Raw genomic sequence first — 21,983 nt, 5'->3', positions numbered from 1 at the left:
ACTGGAAAGATTCTTTTGTTTGTCCGGGGTTAAAAGGCCATCTGGGCTGCTGTATTCAGTCTCACACCCAGAAAGCACATGTCTTGAGAGGGTACTAGACTGGACTTTATTTCGTTCACAGAATACCCTAGGCATCTTAGCACTGCTATCACATATTCCAAATGCTGTAAAAGGTCTTCCTTTTCTTGAGCCAGAATCAGGCAGTCGTCCAAGTAAGGATAGGTTTGAATTCCTTTTAGTCTGAAGTAAGCTATCACTGGAGCCAGAACCTTTGTGAATACTCTGGGCAGTAGATAAGCCAAAGGGCAATGCAGAGAACTGATAATGAGAATTTCCAGCTCGAAACGCAGATACTTCCTGCAACTTAGTCTGATAGGCACATGAAGGTAAGCTTCCTTGAGATCTAAAGTTACCATCCAGTGATCTTTGCCCAGCAGAGGTAAAAGCTGTTGTAACGTCAACATTTTGAACTTGGGAATGTCCAGATAAGTGTTGAGGATAGATAAATCCAAAATTGGTCTCCACGTGTTCCCCTTCTTCGGTACTAGGAACAGGCGAGAATAAAATCCTAGGCCCCTTTCTGGCACAGGAACTGGCTGAACGGCCCCTATTTGGAGCAACAGAGAAATTTGCTTGTGAGCCTCTTGTCTTTGTAGAGGAGGAATGTCTGGCATGCCTTTGAAAGGAGGCAAGGTATGGAAATAAAACCTGTAACCGTGGTGAATGATATCCAGAACCCATCTGTCTTGGGTAATTAAATCCCAATTTTCTTTGAAAAGAGACAGCCTTCCTCCCAAAGGTGCTGCCAGGCGAGAATGTACTGGCAGCTGAAAAGGCAGGTCATTGGGTCTGTTTACGAAAGGACTGACCCCTGCCCTCACCAGAAGTCTGAGCAGGTGAACTCCCTGTTCTAGGCCTAAAAGAACCTTGAGCTCTGCCCCTACCACGTCTAGACCTACCCCTAGACTGGGAATCATAAGCAGGATATGTCCATCCCTTAGTAGGCCAATTTCTACTAAACTTTGGAGGCTGCACCTGCAAAAATCCTTAACAGTTTGCATAGACTTAGCCTTGTCCTCCATTTTCTTTAAAACTGCTTCCACAGGCGAACCAAACAACACATCAGACTGTAAAGGAGCATCCAAAATCCTTGTCTTAACATGCTCAGCTAAATTCTGATCTCTCAACCAGGCGTGCCTTCGAAGAACAGAACCAGTGGCAGCCACCCTCGAGGAGGCCTGCACAGCATCAAAACCACACTGCAAGGAATGCTTACCCACCTGTTCAGATACATGAACTAAATCCTGCAACTCTTTACACTCAATACCTTCAGCCAGAGCATCCACCTTAGACTTCAATTGTGAAAGGAGATAATTCTGATATTTTAACATGTGAAACTGACAATTCAACGCCTCATGGCTAAAGTGGAAGAAGTATACACTTTCTTTCCCCATCTATCCAAAGCCCTTGCCTCTATCAGGAGGAACAGGATTTTTAACAACAGAAGCCTTCACACCTTTAGGCCCCTGAGAGACAGTTTCCGGGTCTGCCCTAGGACTCTTAAAAGATACTTATGAGCCTCAGGCACCCTATAGTACCTATCCGGTTTAACTGGGGCAGGAGGCAAAGAATCAGGATTCAGGGAAGCCTCTGCAAAAACATCTTCTACCACATTCAGAACAGGAGGTATAGCTAAAGGCCTATGCTGGGGTAAAAACAAGAATTCCCTAAGCCTCTTCCTGGAATCAGAGAAATCTTGACCTTCCCATTTAAAATGCTCCCTCATGGAATGCAGAGTCTCTGAAAATGAAAAAGCCTCAGGAGGCGAAGCTGAAGGAGTAGAATCATCCACATCAGAATCAGAATAAGGAGGATACTCCTGCAAGTCTTCAGCCGAAGACTCAGAAGCCTGCGAACATTGCTCAAAACTCTCAAACTCAGGTTCCACCCTAGGCCACTTATCAGGAGGGGGCATAGAACCTCTAATCATAGTAATCAAATCCTCTGCCATGTTTAGCATATGCTTCTTAGGCAAAGACCCTGAAACACTCGGAGAAACCCCCACTGAAGCTAAACTAGGCCTGCCTCTTAAAGAAGCCTTGGAAACAGAAGGGGAGGCCCTAACCACCTTAGGAAGAGAGGGAAGAACAGCCACCTGAGAAGCCCCTTCAGCCTGGCCTACTTCCTGAGAGGACACATCCTGTAACAGTAAAGTCTCTCCCTGAGACTCCAAAGAAACTCCTGGCAAAACCTCCGGTTCCACTGAGCCTTCTAAAGAACCGACGTCCGTGACGGTCGGTTCCTCCACTCTAGGCTTTGCTGCTTTGTCCTTGCGCTTTTTGGCCGAAGCGGGCGTCGGAGCATCCGACGGCATTTTATAATTACAACGCTTCCCAAAAACTAACCTGGCACAGTCTAACCTTCTCTTAATAGTGCGTTTGTTAAATCTAGCACAAGAGCGGCATCCAACAACGTTGTGCTCAGGCCCTAAACAAGGTATACACAAAGTATGGTAATCCCTATGAGGTATCTGTTTCCCACAAGAAATACAGTTATTCACTTTTTCTGACATCCGGTTAAATACTGAGGCAAGAAAAAACCAAAATATTCCGCAACGGGTACTTAGCCAACTTTGATTCGGTCTGAAACTCTGACTTCAGAAACTTTCAGAACGCCAACCTGCACTCGCAAAACTGCTTCTGCATCGGACCATGCGGCAAAAAAGACTGGGGATATGACGTCGGTCATGCGCATTAGTACCCTGACGTACTGACGACAGTCTGATGCGCCTTGACCGACGTCAGCCATATACTTTGGTATTCGGGCCGACTGGACAGCGGACTACCCAATAGTTAGGACTGCAGCAATGTGGAATGAAGAACATCTGCTAAATGAAAGTGAACCAGAGAAAGGGAAATATGTTTTGTGGGGAGAAATAATGGCTACAATTCAGAATGAGGAAGTGGAAAGAATTTTAGATGAGAGAAAACTGGAAAAAAATGAAGACAAATAATTGCATGATGCAGTGGATACAGACGGAGCTGAAAGGTTTAAGAGAAGAGAGAAAAAAGCAACAAAAAAGAAAATGTTTCATTAGAACACAAGAGAAAAGTGGCAAAGAACTACCAGGTATTTTATTTGGGGCAACCCTATTGCTGCAGTGGGTATAACCCTGAGGTAAGTACTTTCATACCATAGAGAGACTTTTTGTTTGAAAGTAGACAAGGACTGGAAAATGTTTAAAGGAGTATGAGAAATAGCAGTACATTAACCCATGGAATAATTATGTAATTAATGCTTCGAATTGAGACCACAAATTAAATAAATGTACAATGTTGTACTGATATAGAAAAAAAATACTTAAAAACAATTAAAATAATTCTGTAATAACAATGTGCATAACAGGGATTTATGGACTGCTGAATGGAAATGCATTGTAATATTAACAAAGGTAAAAAAAAGAAATACATTTAGCAAGTATAATAAATGTGGAAGCAAATAGGGGTTTTGTTGGGTATTGGGGGCAACCCAAAACATGCAAAACATTTTTTTTCTGGAAAGTACAGTGTTTAATTGACAACTGTGATCCTTTTTTTGGGGGGGGGGCATTGGACATGATTCTAAAAATATGAAGTTAAATGTAAATGTGTAATCAATAAAGTATTTTATGGACGGACTGTGATAAGGCAAAAGTTAAATATGGAAAAAGAAGAAAACAAATAGAAAAGCAGGAGGATAGTTTATCAGAAGTATCTGAAGTACAGGTCACATTAAATGAAGGAAAATGAAATGAAAAGATCAAATGAAAAAGAAAAAGCGTTAATTGAGGGGAATTCTGAATTTAGTAAAGAAGAAAACAGGATGGATCACAGTAAAAAAAAATCAATTAAGAAACATTTAAGGATAGGGAAAAAATGTAAAATAATAAATATGAGAGAAAGAAAGAAAAGGAAATGTGTGAGTATAACTTGGATGCCTTAAATGTAAATAGTATTACGAGATAAAAAGAATATTTTATTAATCTTATGAGAAAATATAAGTAAACATAATTGGCTTGATTAAGACAAGTTACCAAAAAGTGACCAGGAAATGACCAATAAGTAAATATCTGTTCCACCAAGGTGAGAAACCAAGTCTGTTTATTGAAGATCACAATAAAACATAAGCGCTTTCGTCTACTACAAGGCAAACTTCATCAGATAAATCACACTGGTACAGATACTTTTTATATATACACAAAACCCTCCCTACGTTCTGGATCGTTTGGTAAGAAAAAAGATTTGTTAAGAGAGATGAAGTAATGACATGTCTATATCAAATATGATAAGCCATAACAGAAATTTTATTTAATAAGGAAGGCTATGGAAATTATTGCTAAAATTAAGACTTTTAAAAAATATAAAGAATATGATTATGTGTGTGTGTGTGTATATACACACACGCACATTATATTTTTATTAGTGATTTATAAAGTAAAAGATGTGTTTATATTAATTTGTATGGTAAAACAAGAAAGAAATGGGGGAAACAAACATTTTTAAAATGACTGTAAATGACCTGGATAGTTGAATACAGAATTCCGACTCTCTTCTTTAAGAGTCATGGGATCTTTCACATCCACATGGGCTGCCACTAACTCAGGCAGATGGGGCCTTCATTTAATATTTCATCTGAAGAGTGGCACCCTAAGGAGCGCAGCACACAGCTTAAGATGCACTGCTATGTTGATAATCTACCTGGTGTGGGGGTAAAATCCACAACCTTCTGCACCAAAGGGAACTGTGCTACCTGTTGTGCCACTGACACCAAGCTTACACCTAGGAATCCAGAAAAAACTAGAGTTAATTTCTGAACAGACTTTAGTCAGGGCTACAGCTATAACCCTGCAAAAGTATCTTGTATTATGAAACCAACACTAGAGAATCCTACTTAGTGTTTTATCCAAATAAGACAATTCAAGGAAGGGAGAAGGACATGAATTTTGGTCATGGTGGAATCAAATGGATGCAGAAGACGTACTTCTGTTTCAGCAATGCCACAGGGCCCCATACTGGTTAAATCACAGTAAGGCAATATGGGATTTTTTTTTCTTGATGAAATGCAGTTTACATGGTAGGAATCTGCATCTCCTATACATTATAAGCATAGGGAACTTTCATGTAAACAGGCACAGATAAAATTATTACTAACGTGTTCTACTGACAAAGAACAAACAGCAGTACCATCTCAGTGCACGGATACATTAAAAGACTATTGTAGATTGCTGAAAATGTACTCTAAGACTATCAGATTGTAGAATTCTGTATTCAGTGAAAGGAGCAGTAAAGTAAACCTTCATGCCAATACTTGAACTCAGTCTTTCGATTCTTTATTTTGATACTTGTTCAAAAATTGAGAAATATCACGGAGGGGGTTATAATTTTTCTTCTTTTTTTGCAGTATGAAATATAGGTTTTATATAGTACAGAAGAGAAAAGAGGAACTCGAAGCAAAGTTTAAACCACGGAAACATACTAAAAGCATTTGCCACCCATCCTGTGCTTTAGTTCTTTGTTCTTATTTATTATGTTTATTCATGATTAGTTACATCTTGAATTATTTTGCTTTGATCTTAAAAGGTTTAGTAAAAACTATTTTTTAAGAGAGTTAAAATCCCTTTTTACAAGGCATGTAAACAAATGAAAATGCATTTTTCTTAACATTCTGGGCAGTATGTCCTGTGAGAAGACAGAAGTGATGCAATGAATTAATGTAATAGCCAACAATTAATATATAAAGTAAGTGCTTCATAGCTGTGCAGTGATCTTGAATATTGTACAAAGCTATATAAATGTCTTTCACAACTATGCAGATGTACAGGCTTATCAAGTTTTTAGGATCAGAGAATCCAGGGACGTTTGATTGGTGGACACCTTGTCAACTGGCCAGCCAACTAAATGAATTAAATCAATAAAAGCTCCTCACTGGTGAAGGTCACAGAACACATGCAAGTAGTTCTGTATCTAAAGTGGAAAATCTAGAAATTACAATGGCTCACAAAAACATAAGAGATTTTCAAGGCACACACTGCTGTAAATAGAAATATAAGCATTCTGATTTCATCAGTTTGTCACTGCAACACCCAAATACTTTCAGTTGTGAGCTCGTCACCTTTGTATTTCCATTTTTACATACAAAAGAACTTGCATGTAAGAAAGCCCTGATCATTGATTTAATTCATTCATTTAGTAGGCTGGTAGTTGGAGATGTCCACTGATCGGCAAGTCCTACACCCATGGAATACTACATACAACCAACTTCTGGTGTTAATGTCAGTGATGCAGGCTATGGGAAAAGTAACAAGTCCTAAGGAAGGGAAAATGGTTATAAGTGAAGAGAATGAAGTTTAGCTGTGATGGAGGAGTAGTTACAGCAAGCAGGATGAGCGAATAGTACATGTATGTTTGCAGTGACGGAATAGATCTACATTTGTAGTTATCCTGAAGATCTAAATTAGGTGATTAAAGACAGTATTATTCATTGCTTTCAGGTGTATAAAAGGTCTTAGCAATATCAGTGCCAAGTTATTTTTATTACTAGATGAAGCAATAAAAACAGACAATGAATGCTTCAAACTGTGTACTTCTAGAACAGAATTAAGGTTGCATAAATTCCTTAAATTTCTACTTCATATTTCATCAGCATCAGAGGTACTTCATATAGCTTTTACACGTATCTGAAAGCTTGGAAGATATTTTAATTTAATTAGTCTATTATTGTGGAGTAATAGACTGATATGAATTATAAATTAAAATGGCATAATTTCATATTAAATAGGTGCAAATGTAAAATCATACATAATTCTAAAATAAATAGATCATACTGTAATATCAAAACTGCAGAAACAAATAAAGTATGGACAGCAGTGATTCACAGTGCGGTGCTTTTGTTTTCTTTTCTCCACTTTGTACAACTGTGGAGTCGTCATATTTAACTAAGTTGGTACGGGGGGGACGCTATTCTAGAAGTGTTTTTTGCGATTCACTGAATTATCTGTGTTTAGTCTATATATATATACACACATACATATATATATATATATATATATATATATATATATATATATATATATATATATATATATATATACACACACACACACACACACAAACACATATATATGTATAAACATATGGGTCTACTTTTACTCACCAAAATTATTCAGCGAACTTCCATTCAATCAAAAGTACGGACTACCAAACTCCTTTCCCTGGGAAATGAACCACTTGGCCACCAGGGAAAACAACTGAATGGAAACAAAATAAACTCACCCTCTCTAACTAAATATACCAACTCTGAGACTGCACTACACTGGAGAAAAGGGCAAAGTTCTATCCTGGTGGCCAAGTGGTTAGTTTCCCAGGGAATGAAGTTCTGTAGTCCATGCTTTCAATAGAATGGAAGTTCGATGAAATGGAATCATCTGAGATTCAAAGAACTGTTATTTCAGTGAGTAGAAGTAGACCAATACATACATACACACGCGCACACACACACACGCACACACGCATGCTTCTTCAAATGTTGTCACAAGAAATTTACAAAATGTACACATTGCGTCAAGCTGCTGCTCCCTACGCTTACTGTTAGGCAATATTTAGCAAGATTCCTATGTTAAGCATGCAGATGTTACTCTCAACAGTTTTCAGTGTTTTAGGGTGTAAAATATCATTAGAAAGTCACATACTAAGTTGTCTGTAACACTCTAGCAGTGATGACAGCAACCAAACAGGGGATGAGATGTCGGTGACTCATTCACTGGCATGATGCGGAGAAGACCAAAAGGCTACAGATTATACCTCAGATGCTTGGGCTGACATGTTGACACCCCCATGCACTTCAAATGTTGTTGCGTCATTTCTGAACATACCTTTCAACCTGGAAACATCAAAAATCTGGACTAAGATCCATAAAAAATAGGTACAACTGGCCAAAGATTGAGACGCTGATTAACATAAAAATTTGCATACATAATTGTATGTAACCCTGCCCACCCCAATGGAATTGTGGGATATCAAAGTTCTTCAATGTTATGACAATGCAACTTAGTTAAAAAAAACTGACAAGTTATAAATTCAAAGAGCAAATCCATGCACAACATAGGGAATACTGGGATGGAGATGCTTCTGAAAGGCTTTCAAACAACTGTGCAGAGTATTTTGAAAGGGCAAAATGGATGGATGTGATTATAATTTGCTTAAGCATAAGTATAAGCAGATAGATGCTGACTTCTACCGATTTAGATGACAGGGACTAGATGCTCAGTGTACCACCAACATATCTGCTACTTATTAAATGTATTACCACATCTAGTAATTTTACAGGGCATGTTTGTCTCCTGTAAAGTGGCTAGAACAGGGAATAACTGCCTCCATCTTATGCACTCAAAATCTTTTTGTTGTCCTGAGACATGGATTAGTTATGCATCTAATAGTAGTAAATAAGGAAGAAATGCCAATGTTTATAGTTTTCACTTCAGTCAGAGTACTGGTTAGTGTTGGGCATACAATACAGACTCCTCTGAAAGGTGCAGAGTGGATCCTGTAGGCAAAGAGATTTTCTTGTAGTAAAAAGGCTGCTGCCTTGAAGCAGTAAAAGCTCATATTAAAAGGTCTTATTGATGTTAAGCCTACACCACTAGTAGCTGGCAATTTGTATTATCTGTGGCCCTGGTGCTACTCTCTGAAATGCCTCTCAGCTTCCAAACACTGACCTTTAAAAATTGTTACAAGATCAGAAAGAGGAGCACTAAGGACAGAATGATTTCTTACGGAACATGCTACAGAGTAAGTTAAAGTCATTTATTTAATAAGGTACAAACTCTTAAACAGTTATATCTGTGAATACAGGAAAGGAAAAGAATTAAACAAAAGTGGACTCTGCTAAAGCAGAAAAACAGTTTTAAAACTCAAAAAGTGGCAGAAGCACCAACAATGATCAAACTCTGACTGTAAAGATGACCCACTTCATGATTTAAAGCCTAAAGTTTGGATGAAGTTCTGCCCAATACTTAAAGAACAAAAGTGTTAAGCTTTAAATTATGCAGTGGGTCTTTTTTAGTCACAGTTTGATTACTGTTGGTGCTCCGCCTGATTTTTGGCGATGTAATACAGGAAAGTAAGGCTAAATGACAGAGCAAAAATTGATCACACTATACATAAAGCACAGTGATTGAGGGGTACAAGTGTACATGCACAGTACTGTGAGTCACTGCAAGGTAAAGGTGTGTCTGCAGGACACCAATCACAACCAATGTGTCACATAGTTCACAACACCAGTGTGCCACCCAGCAACAGCCCCTAAGGCAAGACAATGTACCTAACACTTTAGTCATAGGTGACTCTATAGTCCGGCACACTGATGTCCCTCTCACCAGGTTGAACAAGGAGAAAATTACAGTCAGCTGCCTGTCGGGCGTCAGGATCCGCCACATAATGCATGCACTCAAGTCACTCCACAACAAGTACAAATATGACTCTGTCATTGTCCATGTTCGAGTGAATGACTTGAGACGTACCTCCCTGGACTACATGAAAAGAGACATGGAAGAGCTCTCTGATCATGTGGCCCAGGCAGGTATGACCCTAGCCCTGAGTAGCATCCTGCCTTTGCCCAGAATGATACCACAATATAAGGATAAAATGATGGACTTCAACAATTGGCTAAGCTTATGGTGTCATTCAAAGGGGATCCAGTATCTGTCTGACTGGGACGACATGATTGACAGACCACGATGCTTTGCCAGAGATGGTCTGCACCTGTCACCCCTGGGATTCAGGTTACTGGCTAAGGCTCTTGCCACCCCTATAGTGCCTTTTTTAGGCAAACTTCAAAGGACAAAATCACCACCGTAACAGGTACAAGCATGCAAAATCTGAAGGTAATGCTACTCAATGCTAGAAGTCTAAACCTCAAAATGCACTCTCTCGAGGCACTCCTAAAAATGGAGAACATCGATATCTGTGCAGTAACTGAGACCTGGTTCAAGGCTCCAGAGAGCACCCCTGCAATACCAGGCTACAACTCTTACCACACTTTTTGGCCACCAAACCAGGACCGAAACACTAAAGGTGGAGGAGTGTCAATATTCATCAAGGATATTCACATCACCAGGCTAGTTGGCCAACACAATGTGTCTGAAATTCTCCAAGTGCAACTAACACTAGGTAAGACTGCAATCCAAATTGTAGCTTGCTACAGATCCCCCACCATACCCCAAGATTCTCACTACACCTTTCTAAACATACTGGAAAATATTAAGATAGAACCAAACACCCTAATACTGGGTGATTTTAACTACCCTGCCATTAACTGAGAAAACTACTCATGTCCCAACACCTTTGCGCAACGGTTCTTGGAATTCATAAATTCCAACGCCCTGGATCAGCTAATCCATAGTCCCACCAGGGGCTCCAATATCCTAGACCTGGTCATTACCAACATGGGAAATCAATGCTCCATACCTATGGTCACCCACTCATTAGTCATGTCTGACCATAAGCTAATCACCCTTAACATCCACATCCCACCCCACCCCCAGTAAAGAAACCACCATAAAAAAACTTCTCCAAAGCCAACTTCATGCTACTCAAGTCAGAAGTGACAAACTTCATGACACCCATGCAGACGGGAACTGAAAGTTCAACTGCTGAATCCTACACTAAGGCACTGTACGAGCACATCCACTCGTGCATGAATCGTGCCATCCCAAATAGAACCAAAATGCTCTCATCCAAAAAAAGGAAGCCAATCTGGTGGCCCCCTGCCATAAACAAACTTTACAACAAAAGGAAGAAACTTTTGCAGAAAAGAGGAAAATCCCAGGATGCAAAAAACTCCCTTACTAGCCTCAGTAAGAAACTGAGATGCCTCATAAAATCCTCCAAAGCTAGTTACGAAAATAAAATTGCCAAAGATTCCAAAGACAACCACTAAGCATTCTATAACTATTGTCAAGAATCTAAATGGCAATGCTCAGATCTGCTCTGAGCTAAAACAGAATGGCATTAAATATACTGATTTGAAGGATATTGCCAATATCCTGGCAGATCGATTCAGTGACAACTTCACCCCCCTCTCACCCCCTAAATGGCCCATCTCAATACCGGAAGATTGCCAAATTCCAGTAATAACGGCCACACAGGTACAAAACGCACTCTCTAAAGCCAAGAATACAGCATCCATGGGACCAGATGACATCCTGGGCTGTGTACTATATGAACTACAATATGAACTGGCACCTCACCTAAGTGTCATGTTTAATCATAGCCTCACCTCAGGTTTCATGCCCACTGAGTGGCGCAGAGCTACAGTTATCCCAATCCACAAGGGGGGATCCACCTTGGATCCCGGAAACTACCGTCCCATCAGTCTGACAAGCCTTATCTGCAAGGCCATGGAGTGTATTATCATGGAACTTATAAACAAAGACATTGGCAACCTTCAAACACTGGACCCCACCCAGTTTGGGTTTGTGAAGGGCCGATCTTGTCTCCTGAACCTGAATGACTTCTTTGAATCAGTCTCCAAAGCCATGGACAAGGGTAAGGTGGTCCACACAGCCTATCTAGACCTTGCCAAGGCCTATGACACCATCCCCCACTCTGGAATCATAGATAAACTTACTAAGTTGGGCATTAATCCCTATGTCACCCAATGGGTTGCTAAATGGCTTACTGATAGAACCCACACTGTAAAAGTAGCAGACTCCAAATCCAGCACACTGTAAAAGTAGCAGACTCCAAATCCAGCTCCAGACAAGTGACAAGTGGAGTACCTCAGGGTTCAGTCCTGGGGCCGCTCTTGTTTGGCATCTACTTCTCTGAAGTACAGGTCAACACTAAGGGACTCTGGCTAACAAAGTTTGCAGAGGACTGCAAACTGGGAGCCATTATTGAATCCCCAAATGATGTGGATACTCTACAAAAGGGCCTTACAGAAACAGATACTTGGTGCCAGAGCCATGGGCTCAAGCTCAATGCCAAGAAATGTATTGGTATCCCCTTTGGGAAAAAACATGTATCCATGAATTACCATATAGGTAGCAGTACACTAAACAGAGAAAGTGTGATAAGAGACGTAGGAACACAGGTGGACAGTGGTCTCACCTTCGATAACCACATCGCCACAACAGTCAGGAAATCCTTCTATGTGGCACACCTCATCCCAAAGGGCTTTTCATCCAGAAAAAAGGAGGTCATTGTCCCACTGTACTCATCCCTCATTAGACCCATTACAGAATACAATGCCCCAGTTGGTATGTACCTCTCAAGACATCTGCAACAACTGGAAAGGCCTCAGAAATACCTCACTAAAAGAATCACAGGCCTAAAGCAGATGCCCTACACTGACCGCCTTAAAAAACTCCAGCTATACTCTGTCGCATATCGTCTACTCAGAGGCGATCTCTGCTTAACATACAAGGCCATGTCAAACCCAGAGCTGTTGGACATGCTACACTTAAAGAAATCCCAATCCCTCAGAGCTACACGCTCCAGGGATCTAAACCTTGTCATCACAATAAACAAAACATGCTGGAGGGATAGGTTCCTGACCCAGAGACTCCCCAGACTCTGGAATAGATTGCCCATACATGTCAAGCAGAGTGCCTCTTTGGACGTCTTCAAGAGGAACCTTGACGATTGGATGGGAGAAAGGAAATTCACCCCAGGGATCACGTCAGTCGCCCTGCTAGACAGGGGTCCAGGAAAGTAAATAATGTGGGAAGAAATAGCCAGGGAATTGTTATGGCTAGGCTTGTATAGGCCCTAGGGCTGATAGCCTAGTACCAACCTATGAACCTATGAGTGATTGAGGGGTACAGGTGTCCACACAAAGTGTGTGTGATTGCCGCATGCCTGCACCCACTGAAGGCAGGGATAAGGTCCTGCTCCTTGTGACCCTGAACCGGATTAAGCTAGTTATGGGAAAATGACTGCATGAACACCCTATGTTTAAGGGATAAAGATGATGTTTGCACAGAAGTGAAGAAAAAAAAAAGTGCAGTGGGCACATTCTAAAGCAAGATGGTGAGCACAAGGCAATCAATTGCATTCCTTGCTGCTAGACTATTAAAAATTGCTTTATGGGTCTGTATCAGCAGTTTCCAAGCAGCCAATAATCCTTTCCAGTACATCCGGAGAGGTGGAGTCACTCCTACCTGTTACACAAGGAGTCTTGGTTATTATTACTCATGGCAGTAACCTTTTCCCTATCAGTTTCCATAATTACATGTCAGGGTCTGTAAAATCTAAAATAGTAAAAAGTGTAATATATTTACCAAGCCTGTTTGATTTCTGCACTGCAAACACATCATGGCTCATTGCTTCAAATGATTTTAGACTGGCTTGTGAGCGTGACGCTCTGTTACGGGTTCAGTGTTTTTACTGAATGGAATGTCTGCAGCTCGGATCCCTGCAAAGGAAGACAGTCCTGTTCCCCATTCATGTTTCATCATGATGTGTGGTTTTTAAAATAATACATGGTTGTATTCATGCAATTGCTAGATGGACTATGCAAAGAAAATCTAGGTTAAGAAGACAACACTTGCATACAAAGCTTATGTGGAAACATTATTTATCAGGACTAACCAATAAACTACTACTTGTACTATACACAACATCAAAACTTTCTTATTCTCAGCCAGTACTTAAGATTCTAAGGAAGTCTATGTTATAAACAGATGAAAGTGCTTAATCCTGTTTTTATTTGTGGTTTAATAAACTGTTCTGTGTGGGCGATCATGTCCTTATCTGCTTTTATTCTTACTTTTTGTATTTGGTTCTCAGTTTTTTACACTTATGTTTTTTATTAAGAAACTGCTCAACTGAAGTGGTCATATTGAACAACCAATCTAGTTAAGTAGTTGGATTTTTCCTGGCCAATGTTGCTGTCAAATTACAAGAGTTGCCAAGTTACAATACTCTCAGGATTAGCGCAATTTATATTGTTAAAGAGCAGACCTGGTCAGCTTCTCCAAGTAGTGCATGATCACTCTTGTGAAATAAAACCAGCTGTATGCCCACCAGTCTGCACTCTAACCTTTAGCAATCGTGAGAGAGCAAAAATAACTAAAAACCATGAATCGCTGGGTTGTTGAATACTACGACGGCAGCAGCAGTGATCAGGTAATTAGTTACCTATATTTCCTCGTTTTCTCCTCAAATAACCAGAATAATGAATAAGCAGATAGCTTTGAGACTTATTCTGGTAATAGCTAGGGAAATAAAGTTAAGCCTTTGAATTTTCAGCTGTAGTCTTGCAGCTTTATTCCTCTTTGGATGTCTGGATGGAAAACTTGAACCCATTCATTTCTCTTGGCTGGTATATAAAATTTGACTCTGTTCTAAGTTAAAGCAGACACTCCATATATTTTCCAGCAATTAAGTATTAGCTTTGACATTGAACATCATTTGCTTTATAAGGAAAAAGCCATGTAGGAACAATTGCCAATAATGGTTTATTGCACCTCTGGAGTGGCACTAAACATGCATATGCAGTACCGGAAGAAAGAAGAAACTTGAATTAAAAAGCCAGCAGGAAGAAAAGTGCATCACTCACGCACACGCGTCAGCAGCTCCACCGAGAGAAAGAAAAGGGACAGCGATTTGACTGCAGCCAGTAACAAATGCAGATTCTACACTAGATCGGCCATCACCCCTCCCCCAAAGTGTAGCAAAAATGAAAAGCACCATGAGCTAACCTGAAAAACCTGAAGAGATCATTAGCAATTGAGTTAACGAGAGAGTTTTTTTTTTTTTTTTTGCTATTGCCATCCAATGGCTGGTCATTGTGTACTCTAATGTACACTATAGTGCATACACATCATATGCCTGCCGATGTCCTTGCACTCTGGCTGTCATCAGAGAACAAATCATGATTTAAAGGCGTCGTGCAGAATTTCATGACACCTCATTATTTTAAGCCATAATTCAGTATTTTACACTAAAAACAGGACAGTTGAGAGGTAGGTTTCTGAACCAGCAGATCATCTTCCTGCATTTCCGTACACATTGCGACTCATATCTCTGCTTTGGGTCTATATTATAACATCGAAGTGTCAAAACTTCATAAAGACTGAGAACAGCAATTTTTTTTTCCCTGGGGAAAAGAAATCGCTCTTCCAGTACAAAACATTAAACACACAGAGTACAAACTGTTTCTAATGTTGGGGGGGGGGCTGTGCCCCCCACACACCCCTACTTAAATATACCAACTCCGAGATCACACCACAGTGGCAGAAATTGCAAAGCCATAGAAACAGCCCACCAAATTCTTGCCCTGGTAAAGAATTCGATGTTCCGTGGCTTTGATATCGTCGGTCTTTGAGGTTTCCAGTTCGATGTTATAACATTTAAAGTTTTGACACTTCAATGTTATAATATAGACCCCTCTGCTTTACATGCAGAGTTTTAATGTTTCTGAATTATTCAACTTATTCTTTTACATTTTGTTCTCATGGTGTAAGACAGTTATTGGTAAACAAGCCCCTAGGCTCTATTAACTACCTGGCAAACATGCATTGCAAATTCTTAAGTCACCCAGATTTATACCAAATGAAAGATTGTAGGATTAATGGCTTTAAACACATTCATATATGTCTCAGTATTTACTTCAACTTGGCTTCAGACATTAACATTTGGTGACAAGTTTAAGGTACAACATTCTGATACGAACATCACTTGGTCTTTTTGTTTCCCATTTTCCAATAACAGCTTTGATACATCTGTGAACTTTCGTGTTTATAAACTGTACATGAATGCAGAATTTCTTTGAATTAGTCTATATTTGTTTTGTGAGACAGGTCTCAAACTATCAAGGTAAGGTGGATCTGTCTTGAATGTATACATCCTTTGAAAACAGGATTAATGTCAATGTACAGTAGAAAAACAACAATGTCTCAAATTAAACGAGAGGAGGTCTTTAGTTCAAAATATTTAGAGAGTAGATATATCTGATGTGCATAACAAGATTATGGAGCATGCAAAAACAGGAGTGGGAAAATCAAACATGATTCGGTTATGCAGGTTCATGCAGGAAAAGAGATGACAAGAGTACACTCAGTATTAGTATTTATACTCTTAGTATTAGAGAGTATTTATACTCTTAGTATTTTACTGCTTAAATCGAATTTTTAACTAGCAGCTTGTAGAAGAGAAGCTGTCCTGTAGTGCAATGTTACAAGATAGGACAGAAGCTTACAGAGAAGCAACATTAAGCAATTGTGAGGTGAAAAACCTGCAAATTTGTAGGTGTCCGAGTAAGTCAGGCAGATGCGACGGAGGACTAAAGACTAGTGCAAGAGCTTGGTTATATGTTGTAGAGGAGTAGAAAAAATATGCTAAGAAATTTAAGTGAGGAGCATGCTGCAGAAATCCACATCATCTGTCAAGGAGTCTATCTGAGAAGATAAGAATTTCGAGATATTGGCGATCATCCTGGAGAAAACTTTGGATTCAGATTCATTTTCTTGACAGGTGTTGATAAAGTAGTATTTCTATGAAATAGAATAAAATCATGACAGAAGTTGGGGTTCACAAGATAAAAATGTATGTGATGTTACCTTAATATCCGGACGGCCTTCTGCATCTTCCTGCTGCATTTGCTCCAGCAGAGCCATTAAATCTTGACCAAGCTCTAGTTCCGTTTCAGGTTCTGTTACGTAATCAATTGCTGCTTGCAGTGATCTTCCCAATGAGTAGATATGTGCCTCAAAATCAAAGATTATTACATACTGTGGTATACAAAAGTGGTAAAAATCCTACTACATTTAAAAGAGTTATTTGGGTAAAAAGTAAATTTAAAAATAATTCTCCATGTATTACAAGATTAGGTGGGTGTCCCCCAGAAAACCACTCAAGAACCTGGTTTATGCACCAGGCACTTACCTACCCTTTTATTATAAAATGAAAATCTCCATCACAGCTGGAACCCCCTATTATGCTGGTTTTCATCCATTTCATTTGCATTTAATATTACTGTATAGAAACAAGGCCATGACCCTTTTTTTTTTTTTTTTTTTTTTTTTAACAAAAAAGGTGAATAGGATTCTTGTCTAAGGTATTTTGTGCGAGTGTTCAGGGTTGTAATGAACACATGCAGTTATTAATAACAGCAATACAATTTTAATTAATTTACTTTATATTCGATTACCGGGAAGGTCCGACTGGACACAAGTTCTTTTTCAGGAGGGACCAAAGCAGAAAAGCTCCACATTAAATCAACATCACATTGTAACATACAATGATTAGACATTATGTTTAAAGATTCATATAATGAAATACATAACATACAGTTATGGAAAATGGATCATGATATAAGAAATGAGAGAACATATCTAATGTTTGGTATGTCAGAGAGATGTAGAACAATTCAATACAAGAATCGAAACCAACATGAATTATACAAGACAGCCTATTTAGTTTCACACACAAGAAAGTTTCTGCTAACATTTCACATCCATTTACAAATGGGATAGAAAAGGGGCCAGTTTAGTACAAGATGCAGGTTGCTACTGCGGATTCCTTCTGCTTATGAAAAGAAACAAACTATAATAATCGGCTGATACTGAACAGGCAAAGGAGGCGTGACCATTTACATATTTCAAACAATCTTACTCTTTCAATTTTCATTTCAAAAATATTCAAAGCCTAGTTTGCCATATGGTGTAATGTTATCTTTTAGAAGACAGCAGCTTTCAATCATTCACTTAGCAAATCTTGTTTAAGTGCTTAAGTCTAAACATTGCCCATCTATATAGAACATAGAATTAAATACTGTAGGCATGCAAAACTGATGTTAAGAAAATAGAAAAAGAGAAGAAAATAAACCAGGCTATATTATATACTGGTTAAAACTGCTGTATATAACTGAACATCTAAACACAAACTTATCGGTACATTTTTTCTGTGTGCAATAACACATGACAGTTATAGTCTGGCTTGGTTTTCAATGCATAAACCTTTTGAAACCAGAAATTATAGCATATTCTGCATCCAGCATTAGTATTGGGCTCTCTGCCTCATCACAAATGGGTGACTGGATCTAAGGAACTCTTCCACTATGACAGTCTCCTGAAATATGGAGGAGAACTAGGCTATTGTATTAGCAGATTTGAAGCTAGCAGACAGAACAGCACATCAGTCAGTATGCCCTAACTGTTAAGAACTTTAAAATGAATGACAAAGAGCCAACTCTCAGCATATTGTCCAATTCAAATGTACCAAATAAACTACACAGAAGTTGGACACTTCTCAGGATAACTGGCGTTTGACAGCCAAATAGGATGCAATGCTACAAGTGCTTAATGCAAGAGACATGGACAGGGGAGAGTGCACCAATGAACAGCGTATACAGATTAAAGGTAATAAGCATCTTTAATGCCTTAAGGTTAGGTGATGATGAATATAGTACATTCACTCAATGTCAGGTGAAGGCAGTACACTAATCATGTAAACTGCACATATGCGCTCACGCACACACAGGACCCAGCAGTACACTAATCATGTAACCTGCACATATGTACTACATATGCGTTATGGCTGGGGCTGCAAAGGTGCAGGGATGCAGATTGTTATTTATGCATTTTAAACACACCTGCAAATGTGTGCATGTGTGTGTTGGGGGGGGGGTGCTAAACAGACTCTTCATGCTAAGCTGGTGTGTGTGTGTATATATATATATATATATATATTTTTTTTTCTGGCACCATAAAGTCTGCTTTTCAAAATTTCCCTTAGAACTAGCCAGTGTTTTAGTTTTAGCACTGAAATCTGTTTCTTTAAGCTCAGCACTTGTTCAGAACTCATTGCAAGCACTAAAGAAGCTACAAATTACTACAGCACTCAACTTTCCTCACTTGTCTAAAGGAAAACAGTTTTTAGTACTTAATAAATAAGCACCTATCAAGGCATGTCTAAGGGTCAGCTCCCGGTGTTTTCTCCTGTCTACCTGATGAATCTGGGCATCTTGGGGCAATGCAGCAATTTGCCTCATGTACACAGACAACCCTCTCCTCCTACCACCCAACACTACAACCTGTGAGAGATGCACTTATATAGCCAAACTGGAAGCAAAGCTCTCTTCACCCAAGATTGGACTTGCACCACACCTCACTAATCACATAGTCCCTCAAAACCTAAACCACCAAAATACACATATAGCAACACAAAGCACACGCCTACATTCGCGGAGGCTCAATAAAAATCTGCTCAAGCAACTGAGACCTCCAAAGCAGAAAAGCATGCAACCTCCACCCCACAACACAACCCAAATGACACATAGCCCACAAACTCAGTGTGCCACTCAACCACAGTCTATAAGGCATAACAACGTACCAAATCATAGGTGACTCTATAGTCAGGCACACTGATGTACCACTCACCAGGTTAAACAAGGTGAAAGTTACTGGCAGCTGCCTGTTGGTTGCCAGGATCCGCCACAATACACGCACTCAGGTCACTCCACAAGTACAAATATGACAATGTCATTGTCCAGGTTGGTGTGAATGACCCGAGACGTACCTCCCTGGACTACATGAAGAGAGACATGGAGGAGCTCTCCAATCTTGTAGCCCAGGCAGGTATGACCCTAGCCTTGAGTAGCATCCTGCCATCACCCAGAATACCACAGTACAAGGACAAGATGATTGACTTCAATAATTGGCTAATCTTCTGATGCCATTCTAAGGGGATCCAGTATTTGTCTGTCTGGGATGACATGATCAACAGACCACGATGCTTTGCCAGAGATGGCCTGCACCTGTCACCCTTGGGATCCTCTATAATGGCTAAGGCTTTTGCCACCCCTATAGTGTCTTTTTTTAGTCAAGGTTCAAATTACAAATTCACCACTGTAACAGGGACAAGCAAGCAAAATCTGAGGGTAATGCTACTCAATGCTAGAAGTCTAAACCTCAAAATGCATTCACTCGCGGCACTCCTTAAAATTGAGAACATCGACATCTGTGCAGTGACAGAGACCTGGTTCAAGGCTCCAGTGAGCACACCTGCATTTCCAGGCTATAACTCATACCATAAAGGTGGAGGCGTGTCCATATTCATTGAGGATATACACACCTCCAGGCTAGTTGCTCAACATAATGCACCCGAGATTATCCAAATGCAACTCTGGGCAAGACTGCAATCCAAACTGCAACTTGCTACAGATCCCCCACCATGCCCCAGGATTCCCTCTCCTCATTTCTTGATACACTGGAAAATATTAGGGTACAACCTAACACCCTAATAATGGGCGATTTCAACTACCCCACAATTAACTGGGAAAACTACTCGTGTACCAACTCTTTTGCTCAACGTTTTCTGTAATTCATAAATTCCAACACCTTGGATCAACTTATCCACACCCTCACCAGGGGCAGCAATATCCCAAACCTGGTCATTACCAACATGGGTGACCGGTGTTCCACACCAAAGGTCAGCTCCTCATTGGTCAGATCCGACCACAAGCTAATCAGCCTACACACATCCATATCCTGCCTCCACCACCCATTAGGGAAACCACTGTAAAAAATTTCTCCATACCCAACTTCACACTTAAGACAGAAGCTGCAAACTTCACGACACCCATGCAGATGGACAATAGAGGTACAAATGCTGAATCCTACACAAACGCACTTTTATAAGCACTTACACGAGTGCATGTATTGTGCTATCCGTAACAGAACCAAGAAGCTATCCTCCAAAAAAAGGAAGACAATCTGGTGGTCCCCTGCCATAAACAAACTCTACAACAGAAGAAAAAATGTTGCAAAAGAGAGTAAAATGACTGGAAGAACTCTCTGGTCAGCCTCAGTAAGAAGCTGAGATCCCTCATAAAATCCATCAAAGCTATTTATGAAAAAAATCACCACTGATTCTAAAGACAACTACAAAGCATTATATAGATAGGTATCTCAATAGCAACACTCAGATCTGCTCTGAGTTACAGCACAATGGTACTAAATATACAGAACCAACTGATATTGCCAACATCCTGGCAGACAGGTTCAGTGCTAACTTTACCCCCCTCTCACCCCCTAAAGAGCCCAACTCTATACTGGAAGAATGCAAAGTTCTTGTAATCACGACTGCACAGGTAAAAAACACACTCTCCAAAGCCAAGAACACAGCATCCATGGGATGACAACATCCGGGGCTGCATTCTACATGCACTACAGAATGAACTGGCACCCCACCTAAGCACCATGTTCAATCATAGCCTCATCACAGGCTTTGTGCCCACCGAATGGCGCACGACGATGGTTATCTCACTCCACAAAGGGGAAGCCACCATGGAACCCAGAAATTACCGCCCCATTAGCCTAACTAGCCTGGTCTGCAAGGCCATGGAATGCATCATCATGGAACATATAAACAAAGACATTGGTAATCTCCAAAACTTTGGACCCCATCCAGTTTGGGTTTGTAAAATGCAGATCATGTCTCCTAAACCTGATTGACTTCTTTGAAGCAGTCACCAAAGCCGTAGATGAGGGTAAGGTTGTTCACACAGCCCATCTAGATCTCGCCAAGGCTTTTGACACCATCCCCCACTCTAGAATTATACATAAACTCACTAAACTAGGTATAAATCCCTATGTCACAAGATGGGTTACCAACTGGCTCACTGACAGAACCAACACTCTGAAAGTAGCAGACTCCAAATCTGACTTCAGACCAGTAACAAGTGGAGTACCACAGGGTTCAGTCCTGGGTCCTCTCCTGTTTATCTACTTTTCTCAAGTACAGTCCAACACAGAAGGTCTTTGGCTAACGAAGTTCACAAATGACTGCAAACTAAGAGCCATAATTGAAACTACTAACGATGTGGACATCCTACAAAAGGGCCTCACTGAGACAGATGCCTGGTGTCAAAGCCATGGCCTCAAGATCAATGCCAAAAAGTGCACCATTATCCCCTATGATAAAAACTCTGTACCTATGATC

At 40.1% G+C, this 21,983-nt stretch overlaps 1 protein-coding gene across 2 annotated transcripts in view; it reads right to left on the bottom strand.

Moving 5' to 3' along the window:
* Positions 1 to 21,983, bottom strand: part of KNDC1 (kinase non-catalytic C-lobe domain containing 1) — a 1,471,539-nt gene that overhangs the window by 1,020,317 nt on the left and 429,239 nt on the right. For both annotated transcript variants that reach the window (XM_044056877.1, XM_044056878.1), the window contains exon 4: positions 16,601 to 16,747. In XM_044056877.1, the coding sequence (XP_043912812.1) occupies positions 16,601 to 16,747 (147 nt within the window). The remainder of the gene's footprint in view (positions 1 to 16,600; positions 16,748 to 21,983) is intronic.

Source organism: Protopterus annectens, chromosome 14.part0 (assembly GCF_019279795.1).
Source record: "Protopterus annectens isolate FY-2018-M chromosome 14.part0, PAN1.0, whole genome shotgun sequence".
Classification (NCBI taxonomy): domain Eukaryota; kingdom Metazoa; phylum Chordata; order Ceratodontiformes; family Protopteridae; genus Protopterus; species Protopterus annectens.
This window is presented reverse-complemented; position numbering and strand designations above follow the sequence as displayed.